The sequence below is a fragment of the Narcine bancroftii genome, chromosome 14, assembly GCF_036971445.1.
Source record: "Narcine bancroftii isolate sNarBan1 chromosome 14, sNarBan1.hap1, whole genome shotgun sequence".
Lineage (NCBI taxonomy): Eukaryota > Metazoa > Chordata > Chondrichthyes > Torpediniformes > Narcinidae > Narcine > Narcine bancroftii.
This window is the reverse complement of record NC_091482.1, coordinates 68,310,796-68,330,090: the sequence shown is the minus strand read 5'-3', so window position 1 is coordinate 68,330,090 and position 19,295 is coordinate 68,310,796. Positions and strand designations below refer to the sequence as shown.

The following is a 19,295-nucleotide window of genomic DNA, read 5'->3' as shown; positions in this document are numbered from 1 at the left end:
ACTCGCACCCCCAGGGTCAGGAACAGCTGCTCCCCCTCCACCATCAGACTCCTCAACAACAAACTCAATCAGTGATCTATTCAAATGCACTTACCTTTTGCATTTTATTGATTTTTCTTTCCTCTCTCTATTGCCCAGTCACTGTTTACATGTGTACATTAAGTACGGATTTGTTTTTGTACTACAAATAAGTGGTAATTCTGCCATGTCCACAGGAAAAGGGATCTCAGGGTTGTATGTGATGTCATGTATGTTCTCTGACAATAAATCTGAAATCTGAAAGTTGCAATAATGAACAATTGGTAGAAAGATTGGAGGAGGATTGAATGAAAAGGTTCGACAAATGGTCAGTAGAGGGTCTTGAACTCACTCCTTGAAAGACCCAGACTTAGGGAATAATGGGTCATTCAGAGCTAAGAAGCAAGAGCAGGGGCTGATGACTTCAGAAACCGTGGATGTTATGAGCAGTACGTCTTCGTGTTGTGACTTAACATCAAAGCACACAACAGGCTGTTCGGCCCATCTATTTCATGCCAGCCATTACCACATTCTTCACTAAATGAATTACATTTTAGAAAGTGTTAAGCAAAGGAAAAACTCAACATGAGGGAACAAAGAGAAACATTCAGAGCATCAGCCAGAATCCATGGAGAGAAATGGTCAGTCAATGCTTCACCCTTTCCCAAGAGTGGAGGGACCCAATTCGAAATATTGGCTAACTTTCCCTCTCCAAGGACGCTGCCTGTCCTGCTGATCACCAGATTCTCTCCAGATTCCAGCATCAGCCGTTCATCTGCCTCTCTAAAAATGAAACATTCCCAATTCAACTCGTATGAATATCTTAGTTCACACTAAGTGGCTGCAGTACTTCTAAGCAGTTATCAGTGGACTTCCTACGTTTCATCAAACTGCCGGCTACTCAAAGTTGAACGTTCAGATTTATTGTGAGAACATACAACCCCACGATTCTTTTCCCCATGGGCCAGGCAGATTTTCGACCAAACAATAGATTTAGTGAACAGGACGGCCTCTCCTACTTACCAACTACGATTCCTCCTGCAATGCTAATGAGCAGAGTCACGCAGAGCGCTGCAGCTTGAAAGCCGCCCTGGACACTCGGGGTTCGCCCTTCAAATTGACCCTCAAAACCAAACGCAGCCACCAGCCTGAGAACAATGAAAGAACCATCAGCAGGTGCCAAAGATCAGCAGAAAGCATGGCCTGCGAGCACTTCCTGTCAGACGTCAAGGAGCCACATGGCACAGAGGCCACCCACAAATCCGTAAGACCTTAAGTCACAGGAGCAGAAATAGACCATTCAGCCCCTCAAATCTGCCCCACCATTCAATCATGAGCTGATCCATTTCCCCACTCACCTCCACTGCCCGGCCCTCTCCCCATAACCTTTGATGCTCTGGCTAATCAAGGACCTGTCAATCTCTGCCTTAAACACCCGATGATACGGCCTCCACAACCACTCATGGCAACACAATTTTGAGAGAAAACAGTGCACCTGGTACTTAAATAATTCCTGCATTATCCCAAAACATGTATAGTACCTATGACCCGTGAAAGTCTTTATCATGAGGGGGGGGGGGGGGGGGGAGAGAGAGAGGGAGGGAGAGAGGAGGGAGGGAGAGGGAAGAGAAAGAGACAGAGAGGGAGAGAGAGGGATGAGGGAGAGGGAAGGAGGGAGAGGGAAGCTGGAGAGACAGACAGAGAGGGAGAGAGAGGAAGAGGGAGAGACAGATAGAGGGAGAGACATAGACAGAGGGAGAGAGAGGGAGGAGGGAGGGAGAGGAAGAGGGAGAGACAGACAGAGAGGGAGAGAGAGGAAGAGGGAGAGACAGATAGAGGGAGAGACATAGACAGAGGGAGAGACATAGACAGAGGGAGAGAGAGGGAGGAGGGAGGGAGAGGAAGAGGGAGAGACAGACAGACAGAGGGGGAGAGAGGGAGGAGGGAGAGAGAGGCAAAATATAAAAAGGTGAACAGACACAAAAGGAGAGAGTGGGGGAGTTGATTGCAGTTTGGAGGTTTGAGTGAGAAGTTGAAGTCACAGGCAGAGCAGAAGGAAGAACGGAGGGCGGAGGAAGGAATAGAACGACAGTGATAGAGGCCATGCATAAAAAGGCAGCAGGACAAGTGAAGAAGTAAACAAAACACCGCTGCAGCACCAGTGATGGGGGCTCGAATCCCACGCTGTCTGCAAGGAGTTTGTACATTCTCCTCGTGTCTGGGTGGGTTTCCTCCCACCGTTTGAAATGTACTGGGGTTGGTAGGTCAATTGGGTGTAAATTGGGAAGCACGAGATTGTGGGCCGAAAGGGCCTGTAATCGTCCTGTGGGATTGTATGAATCTACAGTGATATTTCGACAAGAAGTGAAGCTTCCCTGGTGTAACGAGGAGTGAACTCTGCCCCACTCTCTGTGCCACCCCAGTTCTGCTGGCAGCGCCACATACCCCTCCCTGGTGTAAACTTCCTCCGTAGCAGCGGCAGCTGTGACAGCTCCCACAATGGCCCCCATCAGGCCCGGCACCGCGTGGAGGTTGTGGATCCCACAGGTGTCTTGGATGTGAAGGTACTTCTCCAGGAATGGCTGCAAACAGAAATCAGACCACGGATCACAAAGAGCATTTATTAATTTCATAATTACTGGTGGGTGCGTGCGTGTGTGCGTGCGTGCGAGCGAGCGACTGAGTGTGTGTGTGTGTGTGTGTGTGTGTGTGTGTGTGTGTGAGTGGGTGTGTGTGAATGGGTGTGCGTGTGCGCGCGAGCGCGCTCTAACCTCTCTCTAGGATGGTTAAAGCCTGTTATTACTCTGTGTGTGTGAGACGCCGATTGTGGTCTAGTTAACATCCAAGCTAGTTCCCTGATCACAGCCAATCCTGGCTCAGAGTTGCTAGGTTTTGGCAGAGAAACCTTGCACTTATTCCCTGCTAGTGTTTGGGTCCTGGGTAGCAGTTATTCTGTGCCAGGGGTACAGAGAGCTTCAAACTCCTTCCCCCACCAACACACAGACACACATCCACCCACCTACACAGACATAACACACACCCTCCCACACACACATATACCCACACACAAATACACACACAACCCCAGCCACCCACAGCTTCATCGAGCGTGCGCAACATTGAATGTGAGCTCACGGTGGCGAAGATGAAACCCAACGTCGACACAGTTCCAGCCAGGGCTCCGACGATCAATGATCCGTAGGGACTGAGCATCATTTCGGCAGCAGTGCCCAGCGCCACTCCCCCAGCAAGCGTGGCATTCTGTATATGAACCTGGCCAGAGGAGCAAGATCAACATCATTCTGGAGATCCACCACCCCCACATGCTGTCCCGTCACCCCCACCCCCTCCCACTGCCCCCAGTCACCCCCACCCACTGCCCCGGTCATCCCCATCCACTGCCCCATTCACCACCACCCACTGCCCCCAGTCACCCCACCCACTGCTCTGTCGCCCCCACCCACTGCCACCAGTTGCCCCCCCACCCACTGCTCAAGTCACCCCCACCCACTGCTCAAGTCACCCCCACCCACTGCCCAAGTCACCCCCACCCAATGCCCCGTCACCCCCACCCACTGCCCGAGTCGCCCCCACCCACTGCCCTAGTCATCTCCACCCACTGCCCCCAGCCACCCCCACCCACTGCCCCGTTAAGTCCTCTCCTCCAGCCGTGTGGGGTTCAAGAGCTCACAACAAATTGGAAGGCATTTAGCCCCTTGAGAACAAATGCCCTCAATTCCTCTCTAAACATTTTTGTGCTTCCGACACTTGAGGTGCTCTTATTACAGACAACATTAACACCAATTTCGTACCAAGTTAGCAAGGAGATTCTGCTTTGGAGTTAAAGTCAAATACTGCCTGTTGGGGGAACTTAGTGGGTCGGGTGCCATCAGAGGACAAAATGATTCAAACCAAAACTCTTTATTGGGTCCTGATGCAGAGTTTCAGCTCTAAATGTTGGCCATGAGGGCAATTGTCGGGTGCAGGTCAATGGGACAGGGCAGAATAACAATGACAGAGACTAGATGGGCTGAAAGGCCTGCTTCTGTACTGTAGTCTCCTATGGTTTTCTCCAACTGATGCTGCTCAACCCGTTGAGTCCTCCAGTAGATTAGGTCTGGCTTCAAATTCCATTCTGCTGCCTTGTAATCAAGCCAAGGCTTCACAGCAGACGTTTACCATCCAATCCACATCGGAACTTGGTGGCCGTGCTATATTTTAGCCACACCTGGCAGTTAGCTGCCTTGGAGATAACCCAGAGCGTTAAACCCCTGGGAGGCAAGGTGACCCTGGCAACCTACCATCTGGATCTTCCCTTTCTTCTCAAAGATGGTGGAGATGGCAATGGTAGTGAGGACACTGGAACTGAGTGAGATGTAAGTGTTGATTGCGCCACGGTGTTGTCCATCCCCATGGTTAGAAATTGCAGAGTTGAAGCTGGGCCAAAACATCCAGAGGTAAAGGGTGCCTGAGGGGAAGAGCAAGGCGCCCCAGGTTACTGAATCATTGGACACACAGTGATATCTGCTGGCTCCCTCAACCCACTCTGACTCAAGTCCCATTCAAAGCCTTTCTCCAACCGCTGAGGACAAGACGAAACTCCAGAGGGTTTAACTCGGCCTGCAACATCACAGGCACCAGACTTCACTCCATTCAGGACGTCGACATGAGGTGGTGTCTTTAAAAAAGCACCCTCTATCCTCAAAGACCCCCACCACCCAGGCCACGGCCTCTTCAATCTGCTACCATCAGGGAAAAGGTACCGAAGCCTAAAGACGAGCACAGGGACAGCTTCTTCCCCGCTGCCATCAAATTCCTGAATGATCGATGAACCAAAGACTGACTTTGTATACTTTTTATGCATTTTGCAAGGTGCTTCATAGAAATGTTTGTGTCGCAAAACATGTTCATGACAATAAATTCTGGTTCTCCTTGTTTATCCTCTGCCTTCTACTCTTCTGAATAATCGCTCCTCTCCTCGGCTAAATGGCCTCAGGTTGGGGAGGGCAGTGGTGCACTCAGAGACGCAGGCTCAGTTGCCGACCTCATCTTGTCGTTGAGTCTGCATGTTCTCCCCGTGCCTGGGATTTCTCCAGATGCTCCATTTTCCAAAGCTGTCCTGGAAGAAAGCTCCCTGTGGGTTCTTTTATCTTTATCTTTCCTCTGTAAAGGACCCTGTTTGACCTGCTGAGTTTCTCCAGCGTTGTGTTTTACTTCAGTCACGGAGCCGGCAGACTTTTGTGTTTAACTCCTCTCGACAAACTTTCATGTGTATTTTTGCATGCTCAACAACAAGTGGAATCTATCATAATGAAAGGAGGCTTAAAGATACCATCCTCATGGGGGGGGAACTCCTGTGCAAATGGCAACCTTCACGTATTCCCCCTGAAGGATGCTCAGACCTGCTCAGAGGCTGTTGTGGATGGATGGCAGCCACAGGACTACCCAGACATGGGTGAGGGTTACCATGGCAGGTTTGAATGATAGCCGTCAGGGGCCGGGGTCAGACTGGAAACCAACAGATGTCAGATAAAGAGAAGGTGGTGGGGGGAGGGGGTGAGGAGGAGGGTGCAGATTAGCAGAGTTGGAAGTGGTGATTGGTGGAGATTGGGCATGAAGAAAGAAGGCTAGTGATTGGCTTGCCTGGCAGACATCTCAGCCCAGTACTGGGGTGGCAAGACTAGGTTGCCCTGGGAGTCCACATTGTTGTTTACTCCCGAAAATTTACAGCCAGAGAGGAACTTTGAACAGTGAGTATTGTGACCTGATGGAGAAATGGTGGCAGGGTTCATCGCTGGAATGGTCAGTCAAATTGTGCTGGGAAAAATCCAGAAACTTCTATTGTTGTAGGTAGAGGAAAATTTGTTTTCATTGTTGCCACAATTAAAGAAAAGTGTTACACAGCTAGATTTCTGAGCAATTTTGTTTAAGCTTATTTCTTTGAATCTCGTCCCATGTTTGCTGGCCCTGTAACAGCGTTGCACTAACTGCTACGTTATCCGAGCTGCCCCAATGAGAAGTACTAGAGAAACTCAGCAAGCCCCACAGTGTCCAAAAATGTATAACCAACTTTTCGGGCCTGATCCCTCCTATGGACGTTGCTTGACCTATTGAATTTCTCCAGTCTTTGGCTTGGCTTCGCGGACGAAGATTTATGGAGGGGGTAAAAAAAGTCCACGTCAGCTGCAGGCTCGTTTGTGGCTGACCAGTCCGATGCGGGACAGGCAGACACGATTGCAGCGGTTGCAAGGGAAAATTGGTTGGTTGGGGTTGGGTGTTGGGTTTTTCCTCCTTTGCCTTTTGTCAGTGAGGTGGGCTCTGCGGTCTTCTTCAAAGGAGGCTGCTGCCCGCCAAACTGTGAGGCGCCAAGATGCACGGTTTGAGGCGTTATCAGTCCACTGGCGGTGGTCAATGTGGCAGGCACCAAGAGATTTCTTTAGGCAGTCCTTGTACCTTTTCTTTGGTGCACCTCTGTCACGGTGGCCAGTGGAGAGCTCGCCATATAATACGATCTTGGGAAGGCGATGGTCCTCCATTCTGGAGACGTGACCCATCCAGCGCAGCTGGATCTTCAGCAGCGTGGACTCGATGCTGTCGTCCTCTGCCATCTCGAGTACCTCGACGTTAGGGGTGTGAGCGCTCCAATGGATGTTGAGGATGGAGCGGAGACAACGCTGGTGGAAGCGTTCTAGGAGCCGTAGGTGGTGCCGGTAGAGGACCCATGATTCGGAGCCGAACAGGAGTGTGGGTATGACAACGGCTCTGTATACGCTTATCTTTGTGAGGTTTTTCAGTTGGTTGTTTTTCCAGACTCTTTTGTGTAGTCTTCCAAAGGCGCTATTTGCCTTGGCGAGTCTGTTGTCCAGTTCTCCAGTACTTTTGTGTATTTACTACAACCGCAAGGTCTGCAGACTTTCCTGTTGCACTTCATTAATGAGAGATTGTGGTAAAGTATGTTTCATTGTTCTAGTTATCTTCCCTCTCTCCTTTGCTCTCTGAAGGAGAGAAAATCACAGGCGGTTGCTGTTCCAGCAATAGAAGGCGTTCCCTCACATCTCATTGAAACAAGATTCCACATTCCATCCCTATTCTTCAACCAGATTTTGGAACCAGAAGTCACCTGGTCTACATGGATCCAGCTTGACCCTTTTCTAAACAAGAGCTAACAGAGTGTGGTGATACAATCAATCCTACCAGCCAATGTTACCCTAAATATTGGTCTACAACATTTGACTATTACTCCGAGATATACGGTAGTGTTTGACCTGCTGAGTTCCTCCACCATTGTGTGTTTATTTCAGTCATGGTGTCTGCAGACTTCAGTGTTTTACGGGCCTTAGAGAGAGAACATTCTCATTAAATAAGCATTTTGAAACGCAGTCAGTTAAAAGCTCCCTGTTATATGTACTGGCTGGTGGGATCAGAGAATGGAATAGGTCCCTGCCCTGGAATTCACAGGAGATAAAGTAATAAACTCTCACCGATCATGGAGAAGAGATCGGAGTGGTAGACAGACTCATTCTTGCTTTGATCCAACTTTGCTCTGTACAGAATACGAGTCACGGCAAGTCCAAAATAGCCACCAAACATGTGGATAACCATTGCACCACCAGCATCCCGGGCCTTTGAGAGAGAACATTCTAATTAAATAAGTATTTTTGTTTTCTAATGAAGAATCCCTTCATTCCCTCCTTTACTCCCCAACCTGCCTTCAGTTTGGCCATTCTGTTGAATAGGAGGATCTCCTGTTGGACGCTTCAACAGCAGCCAGGGGTAAGGTAAATGGAAGCCAATCCCAGTGAGGAGATCTCGGAAGGCATGAAGTCCATAAGGTGAAGCAGCTGACGAGAACTTGGAGCAGCTGAAGAAGAAAGTGATGCGAGTGCGCGGAGCTTCAAGAGGTGGGGCGGAGCGATTTTGATGGAAGACTGCAAATGGACATAGATCTCAAATGAAAACAGAAAATGCTGGAACTCCTCAACAGGTCAGGCAGCAACCATGGAAAAGAAATTATTTACCATTTCAGGTCTGGGACCATTCATTGGAATGTTTCCCCTGACAAAGGGTCTTGGACCAGAAACATTAACTCTGTTTCTCTCCCCCAGATGATGTCTGATCTGCACCATTTTTCTCTTATTTTTGGTTTCTTTTTCGGATATCTGGCGTCTGCAATTTCCTGGATTTTGGCATTGAGCATGAAGAAGTTCGAGCTAAACCTTTGAGGGTCAGGCTACACATCGTGTCCATCTCAGATGTGTAAACACAGTCAGTACAGAACTTCTGATGTAGAAAGCCCTGACTCGTTTGTAGGAGGGTGTTGGAAGTTTACCTCTGGGAGTCTCCGCCATTGATGAAAGGGAGGGGGAGAGGAACCAGAAATGAAGGAGAATCAGTGCGGAATTCAGGAGCCAACTAATGTTTAAGAGGAATTTGAAAGAGGAGACCATTTATCTTCTCATTTCCATGCTGGTTGAAGAAAACAAGAGTTGCTTTCTCTTGGAAACAGGTGACCTCGATCTGGTACAATTGAAGACTGTGAATTCAGGGAAGTGAACCTGGTCCCTGATCATGAAGGCCTCAAGTTTAGGAAACTTATGTTAAAAATTAGCTTCCAGGGACTTAAAAAGGCATCCATCCACTCAACATTTAATGCACCTTACAATAAACCTGAAGCAGGCAGTATCAACACATAGAATAGATTGAGATGGGTTTCTGGAGAGTATACAAGACAGATCCACCAGAAAGGTTTCATATTGCTAGCTTGAGAGAACGTCAGCGACACCTAAAATTTGTATTCCATGGTTAAAACTTTGTTTGGTAAGAGTAGTTATATTGGGGTAGGACAAGGAAAATGGAACAGAGCAGTCTTGGTCAACTCACCCCAAGAACATTCAGTAAGATGTATTCATTGACTGCATAGAGAGTCACTTCGAACAGCGACATGATCAGTAGCTGCACAGGGCTGACTTTTCCAAGGATCGCTCCAAATGAGATCAGTACAGAAGCAGCACAAAAATCGGCATTTATCAGACTAGGAAAAGAGAAAAAACAAAACAGTGTGAATCAAACAGCATTTCCAGAAGAATCTTGTAATCATTTGAACGCAGCTATCTATAGATGGGTGACAATATTGTCCCTATTGATCTTCATGGTTCTACATCCTTGTAGATTACTGAACCAGTTCTGAGCAATGTTTAACATTAGGTTCTATTTTCAGTAATTACAAGAAATTGCACAATATAGCCAACAATTATTTCTACACCAACCCTTATCTCTCTCTTTCTCTCTCTGCAACCCATCACATAAATTTAAAAGAAAAATTATTTCCTAGATGTTGCCTGTCATTGACACTCAACACCTCCTCCCTTGTCAGGAAGGCACAACGGTGACTGCACTTCCTGGGAAGACTGAAGCGGGCATGGCTACTGGTCACCATTATGTCAACCTTCTACAGGAGCTCTATCGAGAGCGTCCTGGTCAATTGGATCACAGTGTGAGACGGTTGCTGCAGAGAAATGGATTGGAGGTCAATCCACAGATAGGCAGAGAGGATCACTGGTCTCTTTACCCCCCCCCCCCCCCCCCCACATCAACCGGGATCGTTGTCTGAAGAGGGTGTGCAAAATCATGGAGGACCCCTTCCACCCCACACACAGCATCTTTCAGCTGCTCCCATCGGGAAAGAGATGCAGGAGGATCAGAGCCAGCACCACCAGGCTGAGGAACAGCTGCACGTTCAAAGGAACGGATCACTCTCACCAGCCGAGACTCTCGTATGTACAAATCAATTTTTATTTATTTGTATGTCTGCATGTTTTTGCACCGAGGACTGGAGAACGCCGTTTTGTCAGGTTTTACTTGTACAATCAGAAGACAATAAACTTGACTTGCCTACCACCTAATTATTTTGATTTTTAATTTAGATTTCCAACACCTGTGTCTTCCTCTCTGCCTTTCACTGACTTTTCAATCTCTCACGCATGTACAGTCCTCCTGCCATCCTGCTTTGTTCCTTTTTATTATACCATCATTGTCTCCTCACTCCCCTGCAACTCATGATGTCAGGTGCCATGGAGAACAGGGAAGAGAAACAGTACAGCCTAATCCATGCTGATAAACTGAGAGGGTGTCCTGTGCTAAATTGTACCTAGTGCAGGTACAGCTTAATTTCAGGGAGTTTCTTCTCACGGTATGAAAAAAAAATGAAAATTATAATAGAGAGAGAGAGAGAAAATAACCCCAAAAGTGGTAGTTGCCAAAATAAAAACAGTAAATTATTTCCTTTTAGATCCGAAGCATTTCAATTCCTTCTGGACCATGAGCCTCCCAATTACATCCAATTGACCTACAAATCTAGTACATTTTGAAAGGAGGGAGGAAACGGGAGCGCCCGGAGGAAACCCACGCAGACATGGGGAAGAATGGAGAATGTGCAAACTCCTTACAGACAGCGCAAGATTCGAACCCAGGTACCACTGTTGTTACGCTAACTGCCACTCTAACCGTCCCTGCCCATTTTAGAGTTGGACGTCTATTGTTTCCTCAGCCAGAAAAGAGTGAAGCGCAGACCGCTAAAGGCCACTTTTTGAATTGGTGCCCATGTTGTCCACACGTGTGTCCTACTGCTTAGCTCGACTCTGCTTGGATCTGAGAAGAAACCCAAGCTCCAGGTTCATTCCTTCCTTTGAACCTGAAAATTATTCTTATTGCTTCTGTGATATCTTTTCAGCTTTGCTTCCCTCCCATTACCACACCCTGACCTGCTATTTGCAACATAAATCACTTCACCTTTCTCTAACTAATGCGATAAAAACTCATCCACAAGGCAATCCCAACCACCCAACTTCTTGGCAACTTAAAATTAACTTGTTTCACTCTTTCCCTGTTCTGATGAAGTGCTTTTGACCTATAACATTAACACTGTTTCACTTTCCGCAGATGCTGTCTGACCTGCTTCATGGTTCTCGTATTTCCTGTTTTAGTTTCAGGTAGCACGGTTGGTGTAGTGGTTAGCGCCACGCCATTACAGCACCAGCGAACGGGACCGGGGTTTAAAACCCCGTCCATAAGGAGCTGGCACGTTCTTTCAGTGTCTGCGTGGGTTTTCACCATGGGCCCCGGTTTCCTCCCACCATTCAAAATGTACTGGGGTTTTAGGCTAATTGGGTATAATTGGATGGCACGGGCTCGTGGGCTGAAATGGTCTGTTATTGTGTTTTTCATTTAAATTTAATTTTTTTAAAATTCCAGTGACAGGTTTTGATTTGATTTTCAGCTTTTATGGCTTACCTTTCCAAGCCGATTTTAATTTTACCATCGCTGAAATCTAAGGAATGAAACCATCCTTGCATCAGCAGAGCCCATTGGAGACTGAAGGCTGCAATGAGGAAGTTGAATCCAACACCTCCAAATCCATATCTCTTCAGGAACGTCATCAGAAACCCAAATCCCACAAAAACCATCACATGAACATCTTGAAAACCTGTAATCAGGGGGACAGAAATGACCTGAATTAGATTTTAGGTTCAGGGAAGGTAACATCAGAAGCTTGAGATCCATGTCTATTTCTTTCTTCTTTGATATAGTTTTCAGTGATTAATAATTTAAAATTCTGCCTGATCCACAGGAAAATGTATCTCAGGGTTGCATGTGATGGGATCTGACAATAAATTTGAATTTTGAACAATGAACTATTTGTAGCTAGATATCAGAGAAAGAAAGTTATGTCCTTTTTATGCAGAAAACCCAATAAATTTGCATGTGAACAACCTGTCTTTAAAGGCAGCTGGGATTGATCACACTGAACCAAGAAATACCGGGTCAGCACGACCTTTTAGACAAGTAAAGCAGCATCTCCGGAGCAAAAGGAGGTGGGACCTGTAGCATTACAGCGTTGGGGTTTTGGGTAATGCATAACATGCGTGACCTCATTGCTGCCGTTTCAAGTTTGAATCTCCTGCTGTTAAGTCGCACACATTCAATGTCATCAATGCGTCACAGACTTCGACCATCCTGGATCCAGCAAGCCCTCTGATACTACCTTCTTTGGTAGTATCAAACATGGGATAAAAATGACCCCCCCCCCCAATCCCACCTTCGATGCATTTATACAGGTAGCAGTTAAAAGGTAGTTCATTCTTGTTTTTTAACAGCTGTATAAAAGGGGTAATAGATACTCAGAGACCCAGAGTGTATTTGCAACCAGTGAGGTATTTTTGTAGTCGTCAATTTATATGGTCACTTCCATATACATCCTTTTAGCACATAATCAACAGTGACCACTTATTATCTGATCTTTATTTGAAAGGCAGAACATCTGTTGATACAATACTTTCACAGCGCTCTACTGAGGCATCTGTTTAACATTTTTGCTTCTACAACTGTAATTAGTCTTGAACCACTAAATTATTTTTCAGACTAACCGTGCAGCCCCTTTCAGTCACTCTCATAATGCAGCTTGTTGTCACATTCCAGAAATTTCCCAGTGTTTAGATTTTCCTGTGCCTGTATTGCCTGAAACTTGTTGTTCATCCAGTTGCTCTCTCATTACCTCTCCTTAAGTTTGTAGTAAAATACAGAATTCTGTGGACTGGAGAGACTCAGCAAATCAAACTGTGTCCTTTATGTAGCAAAGGTGGTGCCTGTCTTCAAAATATGTCAAGCCCAAAATGTCAGTTATGTATCTCTGCCTTCGACCTGTTTGACCTGCTGAGTTTCTCCAGTGTTGTGTTTTTAACCTCTTTGTTTGTTATTTCTCACTTTCTTTTCATTCTGTAATTATCTCTTTACCTCTCTCTCTCTATCTGTGCCCTTTTTTATGTCATTCCTCTCTATCTGTCCATTATACCCTCTCCCTGTCACTCTGTTGAGGATTTAATCATGAAGAAGGCTTGCCAGTGGCTAGACATCGTTTGAGGAAATTTGGTACCAAAGACTCTTGCAAATTTCTACAGGTGTATGTACCATGGAGGACATCTCTGTCTGACATGGAAGTGCCAATTCACAGGACAGGAAGAGGGTTGCGAACTCGGCCAGCGCCATCATGGGCATTAGTCTACTCCATTTTGGACATTTACAAGAAGTGGTGTCTCAAAAAAGCAGCCTCTATTATCAAGGGCCTCTGCAACCCAGGCCAAGCTACCATTGGGAAAAAGGTACAGGAGCCTGAAGACGAACATTCAGCGGCACAAGGACAGCTTCTTCCCCTCCGCCATCAGATTTCTTAATGATCAATGAACCACAGGCACGTCCTCAGTTTTTCTCTTACTTTGCACTAATTTTCTTTTAATGTAATTTATAGCAATTTTTGCACCTATAACACTGTCACAATTTTTTCTTTATTCCCTGTGTCGTACTTGCTCTGTATGCAAAACATATCATAGCATCTTCAGCCTATTGTGCTTCTCTCAAAACATATATACTGTCTGTTATCTTTTAATATCTTGCTATCTGTCTCACCACCCACCATCATGCATTGGGAAGGGTTGTGGCTGTCATGTGACAGCACTGCCCCCTACCTAGTCAGAGGACACACCAGCTGCCAATCAAGGTTTGGTTCCACCCCACTCATTAGTGCACACCTTGCCCTTGGACCCATGTAAACTACCTGGACTGGACTCTCCAGCCCTGCCTGTACTTGGCCTTGGGCCATTGGCTGTTGTAATTGGATTAACCCTCCTGGCACCAAGCCATTGTTTCCCGGCTAATGACCTAGGCTGGACTCTCCAGCACTATAAAGGTCCCAAGTGTTCTTTGTTCTTTCTCTTTGCCAGCTTAGGTCCACCCTGTTTCACTTGTGGAAGGGTGCTGGAGAAACCGTTGGTAAGATGTGCACTGTTAAAAGGGTTGGGAGCATTTAATAGTGGCCCTTGTAACATAGAGCTGTATCTGTACTGAGTTGGGGTGGGGGATTGTAGTGATTTTTCCTTGATCATTGTATGTCCCAGTTCATTGTTTGCGTGTGTGTGTATTTTGTTCCCATGCTATTTTCCCCATGTTCGTTATTAATTATCCGCTATTACTTTCCATTGGCTGCTGTAAACTCTATGTGTGTGTGTGTGTGTGTGTGTGTGTTGGGGGGAAGGGGGCACCTGTTACCATTTCCCACACTCCTCTACCAAAACTATGTGTCCAGAGTCCTTGCCTTTGAGACCTATGAAACCTGTTTCCTCACTCACAACACATCATCATAATCCTTTCATACACTTCAATTTGTACTTGTCTCTATCTTGTTCCAATATTCTCCTGGCCAGGCTCCCATACTTCATGCTGCCTCAAGGTGAGTCACTCAAAATGTTGCTGTCCATATTCCGAAACACACTGGTTCAGTCCACTGCACACACACTGATGCCCAAATTATCCACGTTGAACAAACTACTCCCATTTGCCTTGTTCAGCTCAGATTACACTAAACCATTCCTATTCAACATCCTCCAGCAGCGTCTTCCATAAACCCACCACCCTCTCTCTGTGTGAAGAAAGTTGCTTTTAAATCTTTTCCTTCTCACCTTGAATGCATGTCCTCTACTTTAAGATTCTCCTACCCTGGGAATAAGCCTCCAACTATTTACCTTTCTAAGCCCCTCATGGTTTTATAAACCTCCACAAGTTCCCCCCTTACAATTCAAGGAGAAAAGACCCAACTATCCAGCCTTATAAATCCAAGCCTACCAGTCGCAGCAACATTCTCATGAATCTTTTCCATCATAATGATTTCCTTCCAGTAGATTGCTGATGCATTATATTCCTTGTAGTTTTACCAGTATCTTGTACAGTGATTCCCATTTGTACAAGACAGAAATTTCAAATTCTCGTTATTGTGTTTAGTCTTGTCTATTTAAGAAGTATTTTTAATATATCAAAATCATTCGATAAATGCATTATCGAATAAAAACTTATTCCAATCCTACAGATGCAATGGTTGCACCACAGCCTGGTTTGGTAATTGAAGGGCTGAGGAATGCAGATGGCCAAGTCAATTACTCCACCTTCCCCTCCATCGAAGACGTTGATGTGCGGCACTGACTCAAGAAGGCAGCCAACATTATAAAGGTCTCCCACCACCCTGGTCATAATCTCTTCTCGCTGATCCTTTCAGGCAGAAGACTGAAGAAACAGCACGTCTGGGTTCAAAACCAGTTCCTTTCCAAAGACCCTCACTTTACTATTGAAAGCTGCTCTGACACCAAAAAGGGTCTTTTTTCTGCCACTTATATTTTGCACCATGGTATCTGTGAGTATTTATCATCTATCTATCATTTATATTCATTTTTTTTTTAAATTTACTTTCATGTATTCGATTGCACTTTTTATTGTTCTGGAAGTATCTGATGGCAGCAAGTAAGAATTTTCGTGCATATGTCCATTGGGCAATGTATTTGGCAATAAATTAATGATCATAAAACAAGGAAATATTTGGGTCAATTTAAGAAATGCCTGAAAGAAGGAAAGAATAATTTAAGAAGGGAATTTCTGTAGTTAGGAGCTTGAAAGCGAGAGACATGCCAGACAAAGGCACTGAGGTTAAATTCGGCTTCAAATGAGATGATAAAACTGAAGAGCCATTTCAGAGGGTAATTAAACTGCCAGCACATGAGAACATTAGAAAAAAAGATAAGAAATAGGAGCAGGCAGGCCCGTCGAGCCTGTACCGCCTTTTAATGATCATGGCTGATCTGATCATTGAGACTCCACTTACCTGCCTTTTCCCCATATCCACGAATTCCTTTCTCATGTAAAAATCTATCTAAATGCATCTTAAATATGTTTAATGAAGTCGCCTCAACTGCTTCCCTGGGCAGAGAATTCCACACCTTCACCACTTTCTGGGAAAAACAGTTTTTCCTCACCTCCTCATTAGGATCTAAAAGCAAGGAACTTGAAAAGTTTTCCCAGTCGAATTGCATTATTCAATCAGAACCCAGATTTTTTTTGGCAAGAATATGGGAAAGTTGGGTAATGGCAATGCATGTTAAGACAGCATCAAGAGGTTTGGATGAGGAGATTCCAGAAGGCAAAGGATCCGTCCAATGTGAAACACTCCACTACTGCACCAACAGACAATGTAAACGAATCGCAGTATTACCATGGTAGAATTCACCATGTAAAGAAGTTACTCTTTAAAAAGTCTGCAAAAAGAAATAGGATTTCAACCATAATAAAAACATGACTGGTGTAATAGGTTGACTTTTTAAATCAAAACTGTATCTCAAAATGAAACAAAGGTTTTTAGAGAAATCGTCCATATTAACTATCTCCACAGTTTTACAAAATGCAAAAAAAAAATCAGATTCTGGAAAGATTAAATAATAAATCAGATTCTGGAAAGATTAAATAAAAAAATCAGATTCTGGAAAGATTAAATAAAATTGAAAATTCATGTCAGGTAGCATCTGCGGAACGAGAATCTGTAGTAACTGGGAACGAAGAAGGACCTTCTACCTTCAATCTTTTTACCTGGATTTTTTTTTCAAAAGACTCTTGCCTGAGGCTAAATATAGTTTCAATATTATGATTTGGTCGAAAATAATCAATAACACCACACCCTTCCCCTGTTGTTTTCTCTTCAACAGGAGTCAGGGTGAGTTTGACCTAACTATTGGAAAAGCACCTGAGATCCAAGAGAATCTTAGGTAGTGGATGGGGGAATGGAGGTTTTTTACGTTTGAGGCAGGGAAAGATTAGATTGTTGTGGAGTTCAGCCCCACATCGAGGTCTGAAGGGACTAGTGCTATGTTCTATGATTTAACTCTTGATTTCTCTCAACATATCTGATAAATGCAGAGATGCCGTTTTGGATAACCAAAAATCTAACTTTTTCTCTCTCTCCCCCCCAAGTGCTGGCCTGTCCTGCAAAACATTTCTGGCCAATTTTTTTTCTGATCGTTTTCACAGCCTAATTGCACAGATGCTGGGGATTTGGGGTTGGGCTGGGACAGGGCGTGAAACTATTTAATCAAGAGCAAAATAGTGCAATTGCTGGACATTTGAAGTGAAACCAGAAACCGCGTTTCGGATCAATAAGCTTTGATCCACTGAACTAAAAGACTCTATCCCCTCTGTCCTCGGGTGGCACCCAAATCAACAGGGTTTCCAACAGTTTCTGGAGACTATTTAAGCAAAGCAGGGGACAAAGTGGGGAATTTCTTTACTTACTGGGGTACCTAAAGTAGAAATCGTTCTCCAAATCGCTGACGTTGCGGAGCACCTTGGTTTTGATCCAGTGAGCGTCCGATTCTTCATCGTACCTAATGAAAACGCCGAAGAGAATGATCATGGCCAACTGCCACAGAAAACAAACCAGCGGCAGTTTCCAGCGCATCAAGGTGTTCTTCATTCTTCTGCCTAACTGGACGGGGTTTTGTTCTCTCCCAAAGAACTAGTTCGAAGCAGCAAGCAAAAGTTTCTGGAGACAACGGAGAAATTTGAGTCTGAATCAGTGACTGAGCCGCGAGTGAAACTCCCCTGCAGGAGTTCGGGTGATTTAAAGCTTTGGAAAGGGTTGGGACATTCATCAAGGCGTAAATGGACTCCACCCTTCTTAGAGAAGGTGAAGTCAAAAATACTTGCTGATGGAGAGCACAAATTTCCCCAGAGGGGGAAAAAAGCCCATTTGTTATGCAAATACAATCCTTCATTCCCATTTGGTTTTTCTCCGAGTTTCCCTACAGGGCAAATCCTGTCGGATCCGAGAGGATCGCAATTGCACAGCCTTTTGCATCTCTTGTTATCCCCTGCGACGCATGAAAATACTTTAGAACCAGTTAAGGATTTTTTTTTAAATCAAGAAACATCTCCACAGCGGCTGCCTGAAGTTTTCCATTGTATTTCAGGCGTCCAGTTCTTGCTACATGACTATGTTTTAGGAAGTGGCTGTTGTGGAGGGGGTAGGGCAGGTCAGGAATCTGCTTTCTGATGTTGGTAAATAAATGGGAGATAAGGAGAGATCGGCCCAGAACTTCTGATTCTATTTGTTGCATTGTCTTGAAACTTCCTGTGATCCTCTTTGGCTTGGCTTTGCGGACGAAGATTTATGGAGGGGTATGTCCACGTCTTTGGTGACGGACAAGTCCGATGCGGGCCAGGATTGCAAGGGAAAATTGGTGGGTTGGGGTTGCGTGTTGGGTTTTTCCTCCTTTGTCTTTTGTCAGTGAGGTGGGCTCTGAGGTCTTCTTCAAAGGAGGTTGCTGCCCGCCGAACTGTGAGGCGCCAAGATGCGCAGTTGGAGGTGAGATCAGCCCACTGGCGGTGGTCAATGGGGCAGGCACCAAGACATTTCTTTAAGCAGTCCTTGTCCCTCTTCTTTGGTGCACCTCTGTCTCGGTGGCCAATGGAGAGCTCGCCATAGAACAAGATCTTGGGAAGGCGATGGTCCTCCATTCTGGAGATGTGACCAACCCAGCGCTGTTGGGTCTTCAGCAGCTTGCGGACTCTGCCAGCTCGAGTACTTCGATGTTGGTGATGAAGTCACTCCAATGAATGTTGAGGATGGAGCGGAGACAGCGCTGATGGAAGCATTCTAGGAGCCGTAGGTGATGCCAGTAGAGGACCCATGATTCGGAGCCAAACAGGAGCGTGGGTATGACAACAGCTCTGTACACGCTGATCTTTGTTTGTTTCTTCAGGTGGTTGTTTTTCCAGACTCTTTTGTGTAGTCTTCCAAAGGCGCTATTTGCCTTGGCGAGTCTGTTGTCTATCTCGTTGTTGATCCTTGCATCAGATGAAATGGTGCAGCCGAGGTAGGTAAACTGGTTGACCGTTTTGAGTTCTGTGTGCCTGATGGAGATGTGGGGGGGCTGGTAGTCATGGTGGGGAGCTGGCTGATGGAGGAGCTCAGTTTTCTTCAGGCTGACTTCCAGGCCAAACATTTTGGCAGTTTCCGCAAAACAGGACGTCATGCGCTGGAGAGCTGGCTCTGAATGGGTAACTAAAGCGGCATCGTCTGCAAAGAGTATTTCACAGTTAGAGGTTAGATCCTCTAACCTACTGAAAAATCTATTAATCTATTGTGTAACATCTGGAAAAATGCAAATTAAGAGGGGTTGGACATTTGATGTATTAACATTCAATATTCAGAAAATCTACTTCTCTGGCACCACCAAAGTGCTAGAGTGACGTTGTTTAACTGTGAAGGAACAACAGCAATTTACCTCTTTTCCTCTCCAAAGTAGAGCACAGAAGTCTCACCTTCATATAGCATCTAGAAGATGACACCATCTTGTGTAGTCCTTTCTCAATCCTGCTCTAGAGTTTGCAACTTGGTCTCAAGTGCCCAGAGT

At 45.6% G+C, this 19,295-nt stretch overlaps 1 protein-coding gene across 6 annotated transcripts in view; it reads right to left on the bottom strand.

Moving 5' to 3' along the window:
• LOC138749484 (ammonium transporter Rh type C 1-like) overlaps nucleotides 1–19,295 on the bottom strand; it is a 104,680-nt gene that overhangs the window by 24,424 nt on the left and 60,961 nt on the right. For 3 of the 6 annotated variants that reach the window (XM_069910879.1, XM_069910878.1, XM_069910877.1), the window contains exons 1-8: nucleotides 17,173–17,547; nucleotides 11,308–11,500; nucleotides 8,899–9,049; nucleotides 7,500–7,641; nucleotides 4,320–4,486; nucleotides 3,154–3,291; nucleotides 2,464–2,600; nucleotides 1,042–1,166 (exon numbers count right to left, since the gene is read on the bottom strand). In XM_069910879.1, the coding sequence (XP_069766980.1) occupies nucleotides 1,042–1,166; nucleotides 2,464–2,600; nucleotides 3,154–3,291; nucleotides 4,320–4,486; nucleotides 7,500–7,641; nucleotides 8,899–9,049; nucleotides 11,308–11,500; nucleotides 17,173–17,353 (1,234 nt within the window). In that variant the 5' untranslated portion in view covers nucleotides 17,354–17,547. Of the gene's footprint in view, nucleotides 1–1,041; nucleotides 1,167–2,463; nucleotides 2,601–3,153; nucleotides 3,292–4,319; nucleotides 4,487–7,499; nucleotides 7,642–8,898; nucleotides 9,050–11,307; nucleotides 11,501–17,172; nucleotides 17,549–19,295 lie in introns of those variants that run through there. The other 3 variants (XM_069910876.1, XM_069910881.1, XM_069910880.1) reach the window with 3 other exon arrangements.